This window comes from Phocoena phocoena, chromosome 7 (genome assembly GCF_963924675.1).
Source record: "Phocoena phocoena chromosome 7, mPhoPho1.1, whole genome shotgun sequence".
Taxonomy (NCBI): Eukaryota; Metazoa; Chordata; class Mammalia; order Artiodactyla; family Phocoenidae; genus Phocoena; species Phocoena phocoena.
In genome coordinates, this window is record NC_089225.1 from 52,016,240 (window position 1) to 52,032,468 (window position 16,229).

Below are 16,229 nucleotides of genomic sequence, written 5' to 3' on the forward strand. Positions count from 1 at the left end.
ATTCTAAGGTGGCCTGCCCTAACGAATTCCCAATTCCAATTTTAGAATGAATCAACTTTCCAGGTGAGAAAAAAAATTGATATAAATTTCTATGGCTTAAGGCCCCTTGTTTGGTATGAGAGTGAACTTTATTCATACGTCTGACCTTGGATCCCAGATGCAAAGCTGGTTCCTATGCTATCCTTTTGTGACTTTCCTGCTATGTGGCCTCATTCAGAGGTCTTGTCCTACCTCCACACCCCAGTTAGAAGAAGTGAAGAATGGTGGTCCTTGAGGAGAAATGGACCGAAGTGCGGAGCTACCCATTTAGTCTCTCATCCCCCGTCTTCATTTCTCTAACTTGCAGGTGAAGAGGATCTTTCAGAATCAATGCCTCGTGCCTTCTCGCTGTATGGTTCAAAACATTGTATCAAGAATTTTTGGTATGAGACATGGTTTTCCTCTAGTTTCAATGAATGAAAACCTTTTCTTAAGTTCTGTTTGTTCCTTGAGAATATATTTCAAGCAGTAAATATGTACTCACTATAGTAGTCATCTGCTATTTTTTTCTGTTAAACATGTAGTGTCTATTTCCATTTAGAGAACTACAACATCCCTACTCTTAGCTCAGTTTTCGAGGTTAATCTACCTCCAGACCTGGGTTTCCTAGGCATGAGAGGCCACTGAGGGAGAGTGCTCTGAAACTCCCTCCAACCCTAACTAGACAACTGGTCTAAACTTTTCCCAGACTGTAAGAAGACAGCAGTAGCTGAAAGCACGAAGGCCACTGCTCCATGGCTTTTAGGTATGCCCAAGATATCCTGAGAGGTGTAGTACGTGCCTTCCACTAAAGCCAGCAGACCTAAATACAACCAAATTTATAAAGAAAGAATGGTGACAAAAATGAAATCTTAGAAATTGATTGAGTTCTAGTTCGTATTGAATAGACTCCAAAGATGGCAAATTTGTATCCAGACCACAACTAACCAGTATAAATATTATAAGATGAAAATTGGTTATAAATTTTCTATATTTGGATTTTCAAAATTAGATTCTTTTCTAAAAGACATTTTAGAATACTGCCAATCTTCTTCTGATGTAAAGATTTGTCCTTTATTTTAACTGTAGATCCCACTTGGTTTAAGATAAAAATATTCTTTCCTTTATGATATTAGGATAATAATATTTATTTTGTTAAGTACATTTTAAAAATTGCAAACCTTAGGTTGGGCCCACACCCCCTCATTTTTTATTATTACTGGTCCATGACCTCCAAAAGCTTGACTTTATAAATCTTCTTTCCTAAGATTTTAATTTAAATAATTTACAGAAATAGCACACAGAAATGTTACAAAAATACAAACGGATTATAGACAAACAACAAATAATGAGACCTTTTTTAAAAAGAGAAACACAATAGGATAACGGTTTTTATATACTATTTATACATTAATTATAAACAATAGCAGTAAAAGCTTTCCGAACATTGGCAAGAAAAGCCGAGAAATTGTTGGACTTCCTTACATTTTCTTGAAATTCTGCTAGGCACTCAAGATGAGGAGCACTATCTGACACTAGAATGGGGGGAAAAAAAGGAAATTTGAATGAGTTTTTTTTTTTGTTTTTTTTTGTTTTTTTTTTTTTTTGCGGTACGCGGGGCTTTCACTGCTGTGGTCCCTCCCGCTGTGGAGCACAGGCTCCGGACGCCAGCGGCCATGGCTCACGGGCCCAGCCGCCCCTGCGGCATGTGGGATCTTCCCGCACCGGGGCACGAACCCGGGTCCCCTGCATCAGCAGGCGGACTCTCAACCACTGCGCCACCAGGGAAGCCCCTTGAATGAGTTTTTTAATAGAAGAGAAATATTTCTAACTTAGATGCTCTCATCTGATTCAAGCCATTTCAATTCCATTTTATTGAAATGCTTTCAGCATAGAATGATAGATACACTTACCTGATTTTCGTATCCTGTCTTTTAGACCTTTCCTTTGTTTAATCTCTAAATATTCAAATGTTAAGTACTATATATAATCTTGCTTTAAATTTAAACAGAAGGTAATCAAGGGATTGAAGAGCTTAGAGATACAGAACAGCATGCCATTTCCCATACATTTTGTTTTAACTATTTAAAATATTTTAACAATATTTTTTTGAACTGTTGTCAGTTTTCTCTGCAAAATTTGGCCTCAATTCGAATTTCTGGTCACTGGATCAAAAAAAGAACAACTTTCAATGGCAACCCTTAATAACTTACAGCTGTAGAAAGAAATACCTGAAGTTTTACAAGTGAAATGGGGGTCATTAGAAAATGTGGTTGCTATTCCCAAAGTGGTATTTACATGGCCTAGTAATCAAATGAGACTCAAAAGACAAAGAACAATATGACCCTCGAATGCAGTTGCACCAGCTGGTACACACTGGGAGCAAGTCTCCAGTAAAAGTGGTCAAAGGAAAGGAATGATCCAACTTTCTCTACCGTCAATCTTGACCTTTGTCCAAGGAGAAGAAATTCAACCATATCAGATTTCCAGCTCTTTGGTAGAGACTGCTTAGGAAACAATGCCCACGACCAAAGCAGAGAAAGAATAGCAAAGAGTGCTTGGTTCAAAATTGATACTGTAGATTCTATTTTAATACATTATCAAATACTGTGACACTACCTAGCAATAGAGGCTATCCAAGTTGGTGAAAACTGAGAAGCTAGGTAGGAGGTTTGGGGGTTTGCTTTGCTTTTTAAAATTTAGCACCCATTATCAGATTAGAAGATATTTACCTATAGAGTAAAAAAATCAAACACTTGTACCTGAAATAGATTCCTAAAATATAAATTTCATTAGAATAGGAATTGAGTCACTAGAGCACATCAGGGAGCCAACTCAGCAGTTTACCTGAGCGTCTGTCTGCTATAAACGCTTTAGGATGAGAACACAGGTATAAAGAGCTAAGAACCATTTTTCTGAATTCCAATAAGTTAAGGACTACTTTAAAGGGGGCCTTAGAATAATAAAAAGAGATAAATATATTTCCATTCTCTTCTTGTTCACACTATTGCCAAACATATATATTTCCCATGCATCAAAGCCCCTCTGGCCTGCTGCAGAATCAGTAACTAAGCTAAATTATCAACGTTCGGGATTTTCAGGATAGGATAACTTGGGGGGAGCGGGGGTGTTAAATGATCACATTCTGACTTTACATTCAATTTTAAAACCACCTACTTAGATAACTTACAATATCCACATTTAGGCAGTCATTAGCTTTAGCTTTGTTTTAAATTCTCTAAGAGGACAATTCATACTTGCATATGAAATGCAGTGATCTTTGGTTTTTTAAGTCTTTTAGCCACTGTGGCACTGTGTCATCCTGAAGAAAAGTTACTTATTAAGGCTCCTGGATAACATCTATAAAAAAACTATACTCATTGCCTTTAGAAGACAATATCCCAAGAAGCAAGACTGGAAAAAAAGCAACAGCTTGTGGGAATATTACTTGCCTTCACATTACTTTATATTCTAAGTCAAATAACATTCTGGGATGCCAATCTTAAGTACCAGTTAAGAGACAGGAGTACATACCTTCATAGTCCCTCGCTTCATTTAGGCTCAGGGAAAACATAAATGGGCTCTCAGGATGCTTAGGGTCAATATTAGTGAATATAAACTGCAACTTATCACCTGAAAAAAGGGATTAAATTATTTAGTATGAGAATTATTTTATTGTGCCAAAGCTCTCAATGGAGATGAGCTTTCTTACCTCCATCTCTGATCGATATCTACATAGCTAAGTACATATATTCACTTAACCAATGTCTCCAAACATACAAGTTACAAACTAGCTTTGAAATGCACTGTAGTTTAAATATGACCAAAAGCACAAGCAACAACAACAACAAAAATAGATAAATTGGACTTTATCAAAATTTAAAACTTTGCCCTTAAAAGGACACTATCAAGAGAGTGAAAATACAACCCACGGAATGGGAGAAAATATCTGCAAATCATAGATCTGATATGGGTTTAATATACAAGATATATGAAAAGAACTACAACTGAACAACAAAAAGAAAAACCCAATTCAAAAATGGACAAAGGGACTTGAATAGGTATTTCTCCATAGAATAAATACAAATGGCCAATAAGCACATGAAAAGATACTCCTTACCACTAATCACTGAGAAAATATAAACCAAAACTACAATGAGATACCATTTCACATCTACTAGGATGACTATAATAAAATAAATAAATAACAATGTGGGCAAAGATGTGGAGAAATTGGAGCCCTTGTACGTTGCTGGTGGGAATGTAAAATGGTGCAGGTGCTGTAGAAAAGACTTTGGCAGTTCCTCAAAAAATTTAAACAAAGAATTACATGACCCAGCAATTCCATTCTGCGGTATATACTCAAAAGAACTGAGAATAGAGACTCAAACAGATAACTGCATGTAATGTTCACAGCAGCATTACTCACAGCAGCCAAAAGATGAGAGTAATCTGGCGTCCACCAACAGATGAACACATAAGCAAAACATGGCGTATACATACACGATATCATTCACCCATAAAAAGGAATGATGTTTTGGTACTTGCTACAACATAGATGAACCTTGAAAACATTATGCTTAGTGAAATAAGCCAGACACAGAAGGACAAATATTATATGATTCCACTTATATGAAATACCTAGAATAGGCAAATTTGTAGACAGAAAGTAAATTAGATGTTATTAGGGGCTGAGGGGAGAGAGGAATGGGAATTATTTAATGGGTACAGAGTTTCTGTTTGTGATGATGAAAAATTCTGGAAACAGATGGTGGTAATGATTGCACAACACTGTGAATGTAATTAATGCCACTGAATTTTACAATAAAATAGAGTTAAAATGGCAAATTCTGTTATATATATTTAACCGCAATAAAAAGTTTTTATTGTCATTTAATAATTTGACAAATTTAATTTGACTTTTTCTACACAGTTATCTGGACTTAAAGCCTATTTTTCAAAAGACCTCCAAATGCTTACTAAGGAGTAAATACTCAGTAGAAATTCAAAATGGCAGCCACAAAGTAGAAATTCACATGCATTTCAGTTTTACTCTATAGCATAAAAAATGCTTTTAATTATAAAAAGAAATCTTCAGAAACACTGAAAAAAATTTGTCTTGCATTTAAATTCAAAGTGAAGTAATTATGTCAGTATACCAGATTTTTTTTAACTGTTAACAGTAATGGGAGGTATGCATGCCAAAGAAAAGATTTCATAAGATATTCATTTAGGCAAAATGAAGAGTTTAATTTGTGTTGTCTCTTCTTTAAAACATTATTTCCTGATTTTGAGGACTATGAGAAACTTCTACTTTAAATATAAAAATAATTTTAAAGCTTTAAAACTGGTTTTGAAATAAAACACAAAAAAGCACCTCAGGATAACAGTGAATATAAAGTTAGAGACCAATGGATCAAAAGTTCAGAGCTGGACCTTATGTTCTCCTCTAAGCAAAGGTTAATATTTTGTATTAAAAACTCATTCTGACAGGAAGAAAAACAAAAACCAAGGCAAATAGATATATGAATAAAGGGCCCAATCAATCTCAGAAAGATGTGTAATTAGTAAACAATGGGGAAAAATGGTCACATTTTCATTAATAATTAAAGAAATGCATTTAAAAAAATAGTTTCTATTATATCTAGTCAACTGCTAAAAACCAAAATAAAACCAAAACCTTTAAAAAAACTACAATTCTGGCACAAATACAATGCAATGGGTACTCTTTACATTGTAGACAGATTGCACAGAAGAGTTAACATAGCAGGCCTGAGACTGCTATCCCCAGAAAAGGCCTGCTTGCAAGGCTGGTCCTTGCCTGATGTGTCAGAGATCCCCAAGACCACCACAGGTTTGAAAATTCACTAGGAGCACTCATAGGACTCATCGTATGGTTATACTCAGTGCTATGATTACAGTGAAACGATACAGCAAAATCAGCAACAGGAAAAGATACCTGGGGTGAAGTCCACGGAAAACCAGGCACAAGCTTCCAGAGTCTCTAATGAGCTTCCCCGGTAGAAAACACTTCACATGTACTGTCACAATTCGATGCTGAAGGGATTAAGTACGTCCTGTGTGACTCCACTGAGTTAGGACTCTTAAAAACTTGTGTCTGAAAAGCTCGTTTTCTCTAGATTTTGCCCCATGTGCCTTTTTTCTTTGGGCTGATTTTGTTTTGTATCCTTTCACCACAAGAAATCTGAGCCCTGCTGAGTCCTGTAAACTTTCCAGTGAATCGCCAAAACTGAATGTAATCTCGGGAACTCCCAACACAATAAATATTTCTGTAAATTGGCACATATTTACATAATGGCCACAAAAATATTCATATGCTTTAACTCAGTAATTCATCTCTGGGAATTCCATGGAAATTGTGTCAAAAAAATGGAGACGTCTACCTATGTTCACTATAGTACTTCTAAAACTGGAAAATGTAAAATCCAAATGTTAACTTAGAGTAATACGGGTTAAACAATAGATATGATTGAATAAGTTATGCTACACTTATGGAACAAATTATTACACCACCATTTAAAAATTACCATTATGAAGGCTATAGCAATTAAGAGAAATACTAATCATACAATGCTAGTAAGAACAAGGAACAAAACTTATTTGCATGTTGCCAACATGCCTAAAATACATTTATTAAAATACTGGATGATAAACAACCAAGGATCAGTAATTACATTAGGGTGATAAAAATTTTGTAATTTTTTCCTACTATCTAAAAAGTTAATAATGTGGCCATTATTTTACTTGAAAATATTTTAAAAATTCTTTTCTACTTAAGACAGACTTTTCTAATATCCTATGTTTTAGTTACATTTAATATACTTACCATAAATTTTTCGAATTTCTAGTCCAAGTCGATCTGTGTACAGGTCTGCAGATTTCTGTAGCCTTTTCAACCTCTCTTCATTAGCTTTGTTAGCAGTGGAAATAGCTATGATTAAAAACACAGACACAGAGTATCGAATATTTTAAATAACATTCAATTAATGTTAATTAGTTAAAACAAACTTAAAAACAACTATAAAAATGATGCCAGGCAGTGCTCGCTTCGGCAGCACATATACTAAAAAATGATGCCAGGCAAATGAATCAGCTTACATTTACATTTGTTACAGTTTCTATCTCTACCTATTTGCAAAAAGGGGCTTCTGTTCATTCAAGCTGGAAGGAAAAAATGCATGAGAAAATACATACAGGTAGTATGAGGAATAAGTTTTGTTCTATTTTATTATGAAGTAGCATGAATAAATAGGCCAAGGGCTTGCATGACTAGCACAGAAATAGAAAGACTTCTTGTACACTATTTTGCTTTTCCTGGTTAGCCAAAGATATATCAGTTGCTGCACTGGAAAAATATTCTATTCTTTAAACATAACTACTTCTCACAAGAAGTCAGCCTTATTTCACGCTAGTTTAGAATTTTTTTAAAAATTTAGTGCAGTATTCCCTAAGTAATACTTAGCAGATGAGAAAAATAATGTTGACTGGTACACAAACTCTATAAGGAAAAGCAGTCACAAAACAAACTTTGCTATTTTCAAGAGATTTTAGAATTGATTATTTCATTTGTGGGCAAATAAGGCTCCTATCCAAAAGAAGCACCCTTTTTAAAAAACGTGAACGGGGCTTCCCTGGTGGCACAGTGGTTGGGAGTCCGCCTGCCGATGCAGGGGACGTGGGTTCATGCCCCGGTCTGGGAAGATCCCACATGCCGCGGAGCAGCTGGGCCCGTGAGCCATGGCCGCTGAGCCTGCGCATCCGGAGCCTGTGCTCCACAACGGGAGAGGCCACAACAGTGAGAGGCCCGCGTACGGCAAAAAAAAAAAAAAAAATGTGAACGTCTTAGACAAAGAGGCTTTGCAGTGTGAAAAGCATGCTTAATAGTTCCTGACAGAGAATGTATGATCAATAAATTTGTTGCATGAATTACACTATGGTTTCTCCCAGGCAAATCTTACTTAGTGAAACTGTCTCCCACTTTGCTTAATTAAACTCCCATATCAATTTCATTATTCTCTGGTTCTATCAGAAATCAAAAGGATGTTTAAGCAAAAGAAGGAAAATGAAACGCACTTAGCAAACTTCACAGACACCTTGCAGAGAGGTGAATGGCTGGCTGTGACCGTGACGTATGTTAGCCACCTGTGGCGGTGAGCTGGGGAGAAGGCAAGATGTCCACACTGTGAACCATCACCACTTTGAAATTTAGGTTGTTTTAAATACATGTACAACTGGAAACTTACTTTCCCTCTTCCTAGCATATTCTTCCTTAAGATCCTGGATATTTGCAGTCAGTGCGTCCAATTCCTGCTTTTTGTCTTTTACTTCAGCAATCAACTTCAACAAATTCTCTTTCTTTTCTTGAATGAGCTTATTCTGCCTGCAGATCTCTGTAAGAAGCATAAAGTATTAGCTAGAATCTATATGCTTTGCTTGTCAACATGTATCTAAGATAAGAGCAAAGTACTGACTTTCATAAAATTAATAAAGAATGTTTTAATTGTAAGCATTTCCCGATGATTGTAAAAATTGTAAAGGAACAGCAAAAATCCATATCTAGTCTTTCCTGTTTGTCTTTGAAAGTAAAAATGGAGAGACAAAAATACTTATTAAAATGAGAATACTAAATTAAACCACGAAATACAAAATCAGAAGTTCATGACCTTTGCAGCTCTCCCCTCCAAATAAATACATGAATAAAACCTACTACCAAAGGCAACCAAACTCTAGAAGATGGCTTTGTAGATGCTTTGAAGAAATAGCTAACTTTAATGTTATATAAATAATTCTGGAATATACCAAAAAGAAGAAACGAGAGAGGAAGAGAGGGAGGTAGGGAGGAAGAACAGACCTACAGCTCAGTTAAAGCAAAAAAAAAATTCGAAAACAAATGTTGGTACACTTAGCAAATTAATATGATAAATATCGTAAGTCAAGAAGTAGATTGTTCCCCAAACAAATTTATTAAATATTTAAATGTAAAATGAAATCTTATGAAACCTAAAAGGCAGTATCTGTGAATATAAAATTAACTATATGGGGAAAGATTGTTTTACTCAAAGGCAAAAAGAAATCAAAGAGAAAGGCAGGCAAGGAGACAAACTCATATTTGATTCAAATAAGCATAAAAACTCTACTATATGCTAGATACTGTGTTCTTATATAAATTTACTTAACTTTCACAGTAATACAATTACCATGTACATCTTACTCTTTTTTAAAAGAAAAAGAAAATACTATATATAAAATAGATAACCAACAAGGACCTACTGTATAGCACAGGGAACTCTACTCAATATTTTGTAATAACCTATGAGGGAAAAGAATCCGAAAAAGAATAGATACATACATATATATAACTGAATCGCTTTGCTGTACACCCAAAACTAACGCAACTAACGCATTGTAAACCAACTATAACTTCAATTAAAAAAAAAAAGAAGGAAAAGACTCAGCAAGACTCAATAACTTGCTCACAGCTTTACTTGCTAGAATGCAATCAACAGTAAGACCTGGATTCAAACTCAGGTCTTAACTTCAAAGGTCATGATTTTGACCACTAAACTATCCTCTCCCAACAAAGGTAATTATTCTTAATCTAAAGAAGACACAAATATAAATTCCTAAGAAAAAGACCAGCAAAGGAATGAACAGAGGAAACACAGAATGCAGATGGTTATCAAATACAAAAGATGATTTAACCTCAGTAATCATAGAAATGCAAATAAAGCAATAACACTAATTTTCATTTATTATAACAATGTTTACAAAAATAATAGCTAGTGTTGAGAATGAAAAATACTAGAGTCCACATGGAAAATTTTTTTTTTTTGGAAAATATTGACATTGCAAAATAAAAGTCTTAAGGATATTCATGTCCTTTGATCCAGTAATTTCATTTTTACAAAGTTCCTCTAAGAAAACAAGATGTGTGCAAGTATTCATATACAAAAAATTATTTTCAGTGTTATTTATAATGTTGAAAAACTGAAAACATTGTATATGAGTAATAAGTAAATTATTAAACACAGTATATCAATAATGTGTAATATATTTTCAAAGAATTCAGTAATGTGGGAAAATCCTGCCATAGTAGATAAAAGAAAAAAAAATGATACAAAGTTATATAGATACCATGAACACAATTATCTTAAAAAAACCTAGATAGCATATGAAAAATAAAAATTATAAGGTCTTCTGTTAAGTGTGGTTCTCAACATTACAGATATTTTTTTTTCTATATTTTCCAAGAATTTGGACATGATCGCATTATATCAGGTGTAATTTAAAAATAAACATCTTATCAGAATTACCAGAAAGAAAAATGCTACTTTTTAAGGATAATTAAGTAGAACGGTACTGCAAAAGAGATACAGTTTTAAAGTCAAAAGTTCTCAGTTCCCATCTGGCTTCTCAGTTGTTACCCAAGGACCTTGATCAAATCACAACTTCGGGGCCTCTTTTCCTCATTTGTAAAACGAGAATAATAATGGCTGCCCATTTACTTTCGCTACAGGGTTAGGGTATCCAATGATAATTGAAAAGTTTTAAACTATTAAGTGGTACATAAATACCATATATGTGAGTGTTTTCATTCTAACATTTGAACAATTGTGTGGATTTGTGCCAACACAAATGTAAGGGCCCTCAGTATTGCATGACTATTATTTTATATGTTTATAGTCAGCTCTTTTATTCGCCAGGGCCAATATTTCAAACTTTCACTACTCACCATGGGAACCCGCCCTTACACTTTCCCTTCTATGTGGAAAGGTGAGATGGTACACTGGAAAGAGCACAGACGTTTCAGCTGCAATCCTAGTCCCTCTATCTACAAAATATATGATCTTAGGCAAGTTTCCTAACCTCAGTGAGCCTTTAATTTCTTCATCTGCAAAATAAATCTCCTCTGCCCAACACATAATGTACTTCATCATCTGACCGGCCACTTCTCTGCCACTCCCCATTCACACTGTACTCTAGCCATCCCACAACTCAACAAGCTCTCATGTTTCCACCACATTCCATATGCTCTTCCCTCCTCTAGAATACGGGCACTGACTCTGATGGACTTCCCCAACCCTCTTCTATGTGACCTTCTCCAGGGCAGTGTGACAGACTGTGCACATTCAAATCATGTTTCTGTTGATTACCAGCTGTCTGACCTTGAGCAACTTACTTAACCTCTCTGTGCCTATGTCCTCATCCATAAGGTAGGATTAAAAACAATAAATATACCTCGGAGGGTTGTTGTGAGGATTCAGTGAATCACCATATGTAAAGAGCTCAGTATAGGGCCTGGCATGTGGTGTATAACATAAGGGTTAGCTGTTAAGTATTTTGTAATCCTCACTGGAAAATTCAAGCTCTCCAGATTCTACGTCACTAAATTCCCATCCCATCATTATAGCAACTATTACAATGTATTTTAATTGTAGTTTTCCTACCTATGTCTTCCACTAAATTGTGAGCGAGCAGTGTATAGCTTACATCTTACGAATGTAAGTGAGCAGTGTATAGCTTACATCTGGCCTCCTTGGTGCTTGGCAAATAGCAGTTGAATGTTCAACGAATTAATCAAACTTATGTAAATTATATTTCTGTTCAAGTATAAACTGATTTTTTTAAAGAAAAATAATTGATAATGCTTTTAGATTTTAAACTATTTAGAACACATCTTCACACTACAGATAATCATTCAGAGCACACTTTGAGATGAACTGTAGTTTTTGAAAATTTATAGTTTCAAACTTAATTTTCTAATCCCTAGGGATTCTACAAACCAAGAGTGTGTAAAGGACCTAAACTCAATATCACTCTTACAAACACACACACACACGGTTTTCCTTCCTGCTAGTGGTTACAGAGGGAATGAGAAGCAGTAAAAGGACATGGAAGCTTCAGGGCAGCTTAGAAAATAAACATGGGTAGAAGTCTACCACAACAGCCTACCAGGTTTCCAAGATCAAATGCCTTCAGGGTCCAGATAATGAGTAAACTAAGTGCTCAGAGCAAAGCAGAAGAAACAATCAGGGACTGTGGCCTATTAACCACATGTGTCCCACGTAAAGGCACTCTGATTTAGCAGTGTTCAAAACATGGTGCAGCTAAGTTTAGTATCTCCAGTGGATTTCGCACTGTGGCTACACGTCTGTGGTCTGTGTGTGAGAACTCAGTAAAAGCTGCCGATCCACTCTGGACAATCTGCAGAGGCGCAGTAAAGAGAAGGCAAGAACAGCAGTAAAAATATGGAAAGAGAAACCGTCAGAGTATTAACCCTACACCCAAAGAGCTGAGGGAACTCCAGATTTTCAAACCCTAGTCTGTGAAACTCATTTCAAAAAAATTCAGGCATTTACACATCAGTGTAAATGAATCTCACAAGCATAATGCTGAGTGAACAAAGGGACAGAATACATACAAAATGATGCCATTTATGTAACATTCAAAAACTCAATACTAAATTAAAATATTGACAGATTAGTTCTAGAAGGTGAGAGAAGAGGAAGGTATAACATGGGATGTTCCATTTATGAAGCTGCATTATGGGTACACATATGTTCATTATTTTCATATGTGTATACACTGTATATCTATAAATACATTGTTTTACTTGTATGAGGGATTTCATGAAGATGTTTAATTTAGAAAAAAACCCTCTGTGATCCATTTCTACAGATTGTCACATACGATTTTGATATTCCAGAAACATCTCAACCATTCGTTCTTCTTCCTTTAATTTCACAGACAGCTTTTCTGAAAGAGAAATTGGGAGGTGAAGTTTCAATTCAGCTGAAATTACACTAAAAAACAAACAAAAACAGCATGTTACAAGTTAAACTGAGGTACCTGCAAATGCTTTAATGGAATCCTTGTAGGTATCTCTTAGGCCCACCATCTGACAGGAGGTGTCACTGACAGTGCTTCTGAATTTATTCCAAAATTCATTTATGCTTTTATCGAATAGTGCCAGTTCGTCCTCTACCATTTTGTAAGACAATGCTAGAAAACAAACAGGACACATTATATCTTTTAAGTTATTGAAACCATATCAGCCACATATTCCAATCAAGTATATTTTGGCAGTTTGATCTTTGCTAGAAAATGGTTAGCAACTTACTTTTTTTTTTTTTCCTATTGAAGTACAGTTGATTTACAGTATTGTGTTAGTTTTAGGTGTACAGCAAAGAGATTCAGTTATATATATATGTATATATCTATAATTTTTCAATTCTATTCCATTATAGTTTATTACAACATATTGAATATAATTCCCTGTGCTATACAGTAAACCTTTGTTGTTTATTTTATATAGGATAATGTGCATCTGTTAATCCCCTACTCTCATAACGACTTACTTTTAACTCCAGATATTCCAGGGCAGATCAAGCCTCCTAGACTTAACTACGGTCAAGGTGCAGCAGGAAATCAGGACACTCTACCTCCCAGGAATTCGTTAGTAGTGTGACCACACATAACACTTACACACTCTCTGACCTTGGGGAAATGACTCTGCCTCCTTTTTTCACAAGTAAAATTGGTGACTTCTAAGGCCCCTTCCAACTCTGACCTTTCTGATTCCACCCTGGATTGTCAGGTCCCAAATGACAGGGCCCCTATCATAGAATAAGATCGCACACATCTACACTCCCTCTCCCTCCCCCACCCCCAGACCGGGAAAGATACCAGTAAAACGGAGACTGGAGGGGAGTTTAGTGGGCTTAGTCCAGGACTAGTACTTGACCTCGACTCTCTGGGCCTAGTGTCCTCCTCTGTAAAGGGATGTCCTGTAAGACTCCAGGACCCACCAGTTCTCTATAACGCTAAAACCTTCCCAGTGACGTCAAATCTTTCCAGGAAGGTCACAGACATGTCTTGGCGAAACCCCAAACCCCTCTGCCTCGTCGCTGCCCACCCTGCAAGGCCCAGACGCCCAAACAGCAACAAGACCTGCATTTCAGACTCCGCCCCCGAAAACACGCATTCCGCCTCCAAACCCACTTTCCCCAATCGCGACAGGCGGGTTTCGGAGCCCAGCTCAATTACCACCTTCTCCGGCAGGCCTGAGCCCGACCACCTGCCCCACAAAGACACGAACCGATACCAGCCAACAGCGGGTCTCCAAAACCGGATCCCGCAGCCGCGCCAACTTTCTTATTTCAAACCTATGGCGCCTTCCGCCTCCCGCCTTTGTGCACCCTTTCGCTTTCTGATTGGCTGATAGTATAGGCTCTTCATGAAGGGATTGGTTGAGCTAGCCTTCCGGGATTCTCGCGGGAAAGATGGAGAAAAGGGCATTCTGGGATAGGTAGTTCTTTCTGAGAGCGGCTGGACTCTCCGCTCTCCTTAGGAAAGGTATCAATAGTTCCTGGAGGACTGGCCTGACGGACCATTCATCCATTTCAAATAAAAGTTTATGTAACAGATATAAATATTGGACTTTAATTGTATTCTGTTGCCAAGTATATAGCCTCTTCTTTGATACTACCCGTAGCTTAAATAAAACTAATAAAACTACCATTGCATAATCTGTCTCATGATTTAATAACTCTCCATTGGGAAGTGGCTGAAATATTACTGTTTACTGGCTTCTAATAATAACAAATTCCAAAATTTCTTCATTCTCTGTTTTTGATCCTGTAAATTAAAGCAAAGACATTAAAAGGCAGTACCTAGTACTGGTAGTCCCTAACCCAGTAGAAATTCAATGACACAAAACTTTTAAGAGCCAGGAGAGGGGCAAGATAGGGGTAGGGGATTAAGAGGTACACACTACTATGTATAAAATAAATAAGCAACAAGGATGTGTTGTACAGCACAGGGAATATAGCCAGTATTTTATAATACCTTTTTAAAATAAATTTGTTTTATTTATTTATTTTTGGCTGCGTTGGGTGTTCGTTGCTGCACGCGGGCTTTCTCCAGTTACAGTGAGCGGGGGCTACTCTTCGTTGCGGTGCGCGGGCTTCTCACTGAGGTGGCTTCTCTTGTTGCAGAGCAGGGCTCTAGGCACGTGGACTTCAGTAGTTGTGGCGCATGGGCTTAGTTGCTCCGCGGCATGTGGGATCTTCCCGGACCAGAGCTAGAACCCATGTCCCCTGTATTGGCAGGTGGATTCTTAACCACTGAGCCACCAGGGAAGCCCTATAAATACCTTTAAATGGAATATACTCTATAAAAATATTGAATCATTACGTTGTATACCTGAAACTAATATAGTATTGTTCAATACTATAAAAAAATAAAAAATAATAGATTAAAAAATTTTTTAATAACTAAGATTCTTGCTACCTGCTGTCTCTGATTGGCTGTACTGTATATAAAAGTGCAAGGAGAGACATAAGTCAGAGGTAATTTAAGGTTTGAGACAACGGTGATACTGCTGGCAGAATTGAAATTGCCTTCACAGTAGACTTGGTGTGTTGGGGGAGGGGTGTTGTGGAGAGGCAGAAGCATCATGAATTATAATTTTAATCTGTTCAGTTTCAGAGGATATTGTTGTACATATTAACCAAGTACTAATGTCCTGTAGTCAACTTACTTCTTCAATTAATTACACAGTGGGTAACAGCTTCAACTCTGTAGTAAGACTGCCTGGGTTTGACATCCAGGCTCCATCATTTGATAAGTGTGACGGTGGGTAAGCTACTTGGTCTCTTGAACCTCAGTTTCCTTATCTGTAAAGTGAGGGTAATAATAATAATAACAGTAAGAGTGGTATCTTCCTCCTATACCCAATGTGAAGACTAAAAGAGAAAGTAAATGCAAATACCTTGGACTAGGTCCTTATAAGGTAAGTACTCAAAATGCCTTCTTGTTTTTATGATTTATACACTACCTACTTCCTATACAATAGGTTGTCATATTAAAACACATATAAATAAGACTTTAAATAGAACAAAATCTAAGTTAGCAAAGAAATAGAGAAATTGTTGCAATTCATTACTAACTTTAGCTAAGGCGATGCATGTAGCTCCCAAAACAAGACAATCACACTACTTGTACAATTCTTCTTTTAAGGAAACATGCATTCTGCTATGTCTGGATAAATACAGAATTCAACCCTTCCACCCCAATCCAAGTTGAATTAATTAATCAGTTAGGTGTGGTTATTTAGCATTATCCATTTAATAATTTGCCAGTGTCTCACAAATACAATTTTAGTTTCAGCATAATGAATACTAAATTTT

At 36.4% G+C, this 16,229-nt stretch overlaps 1 protein-coding gene across 1 annotated transcript; it reads right to left on the reverse strand.

Annotated features, from left to right (window-relative positions):
- Window positions 1–1,217: 1,217 nt before the first annotated feature.
- On the reverse strand, window positions 1,218–14,194 carry SPC25 (SPC25 component of NDC80 kinetochore complex). The gene is made up of 7 exons (XM_065881055.1): window positions 14,089–14,194; window positions 12,889–13,041; window positions 12,730–12,795; window positions 8,283–8,429; window positions 6,866–6,970; window positions 3,553–3,651; window positions 1,218–1,553 (listed from the first exon to the last, which is right to left on the reverse strand). The coding sequence occupies exons 2-7, from the start codon at window positions 13,025–13,027 to the stop codon at window positions 1,429–1,431; spliced, it is 681 nt and encodes a 226-aa protein (XP_065737127.1). The 5' UTR covers window positions 13,028–13,041; window positions 14,089–14,194; the 3' UTR covers window positions 1,218–1,428.
- Between the last annotated feature and the right edge of the window lie 2,035 nt (window positions 14,195–16,229).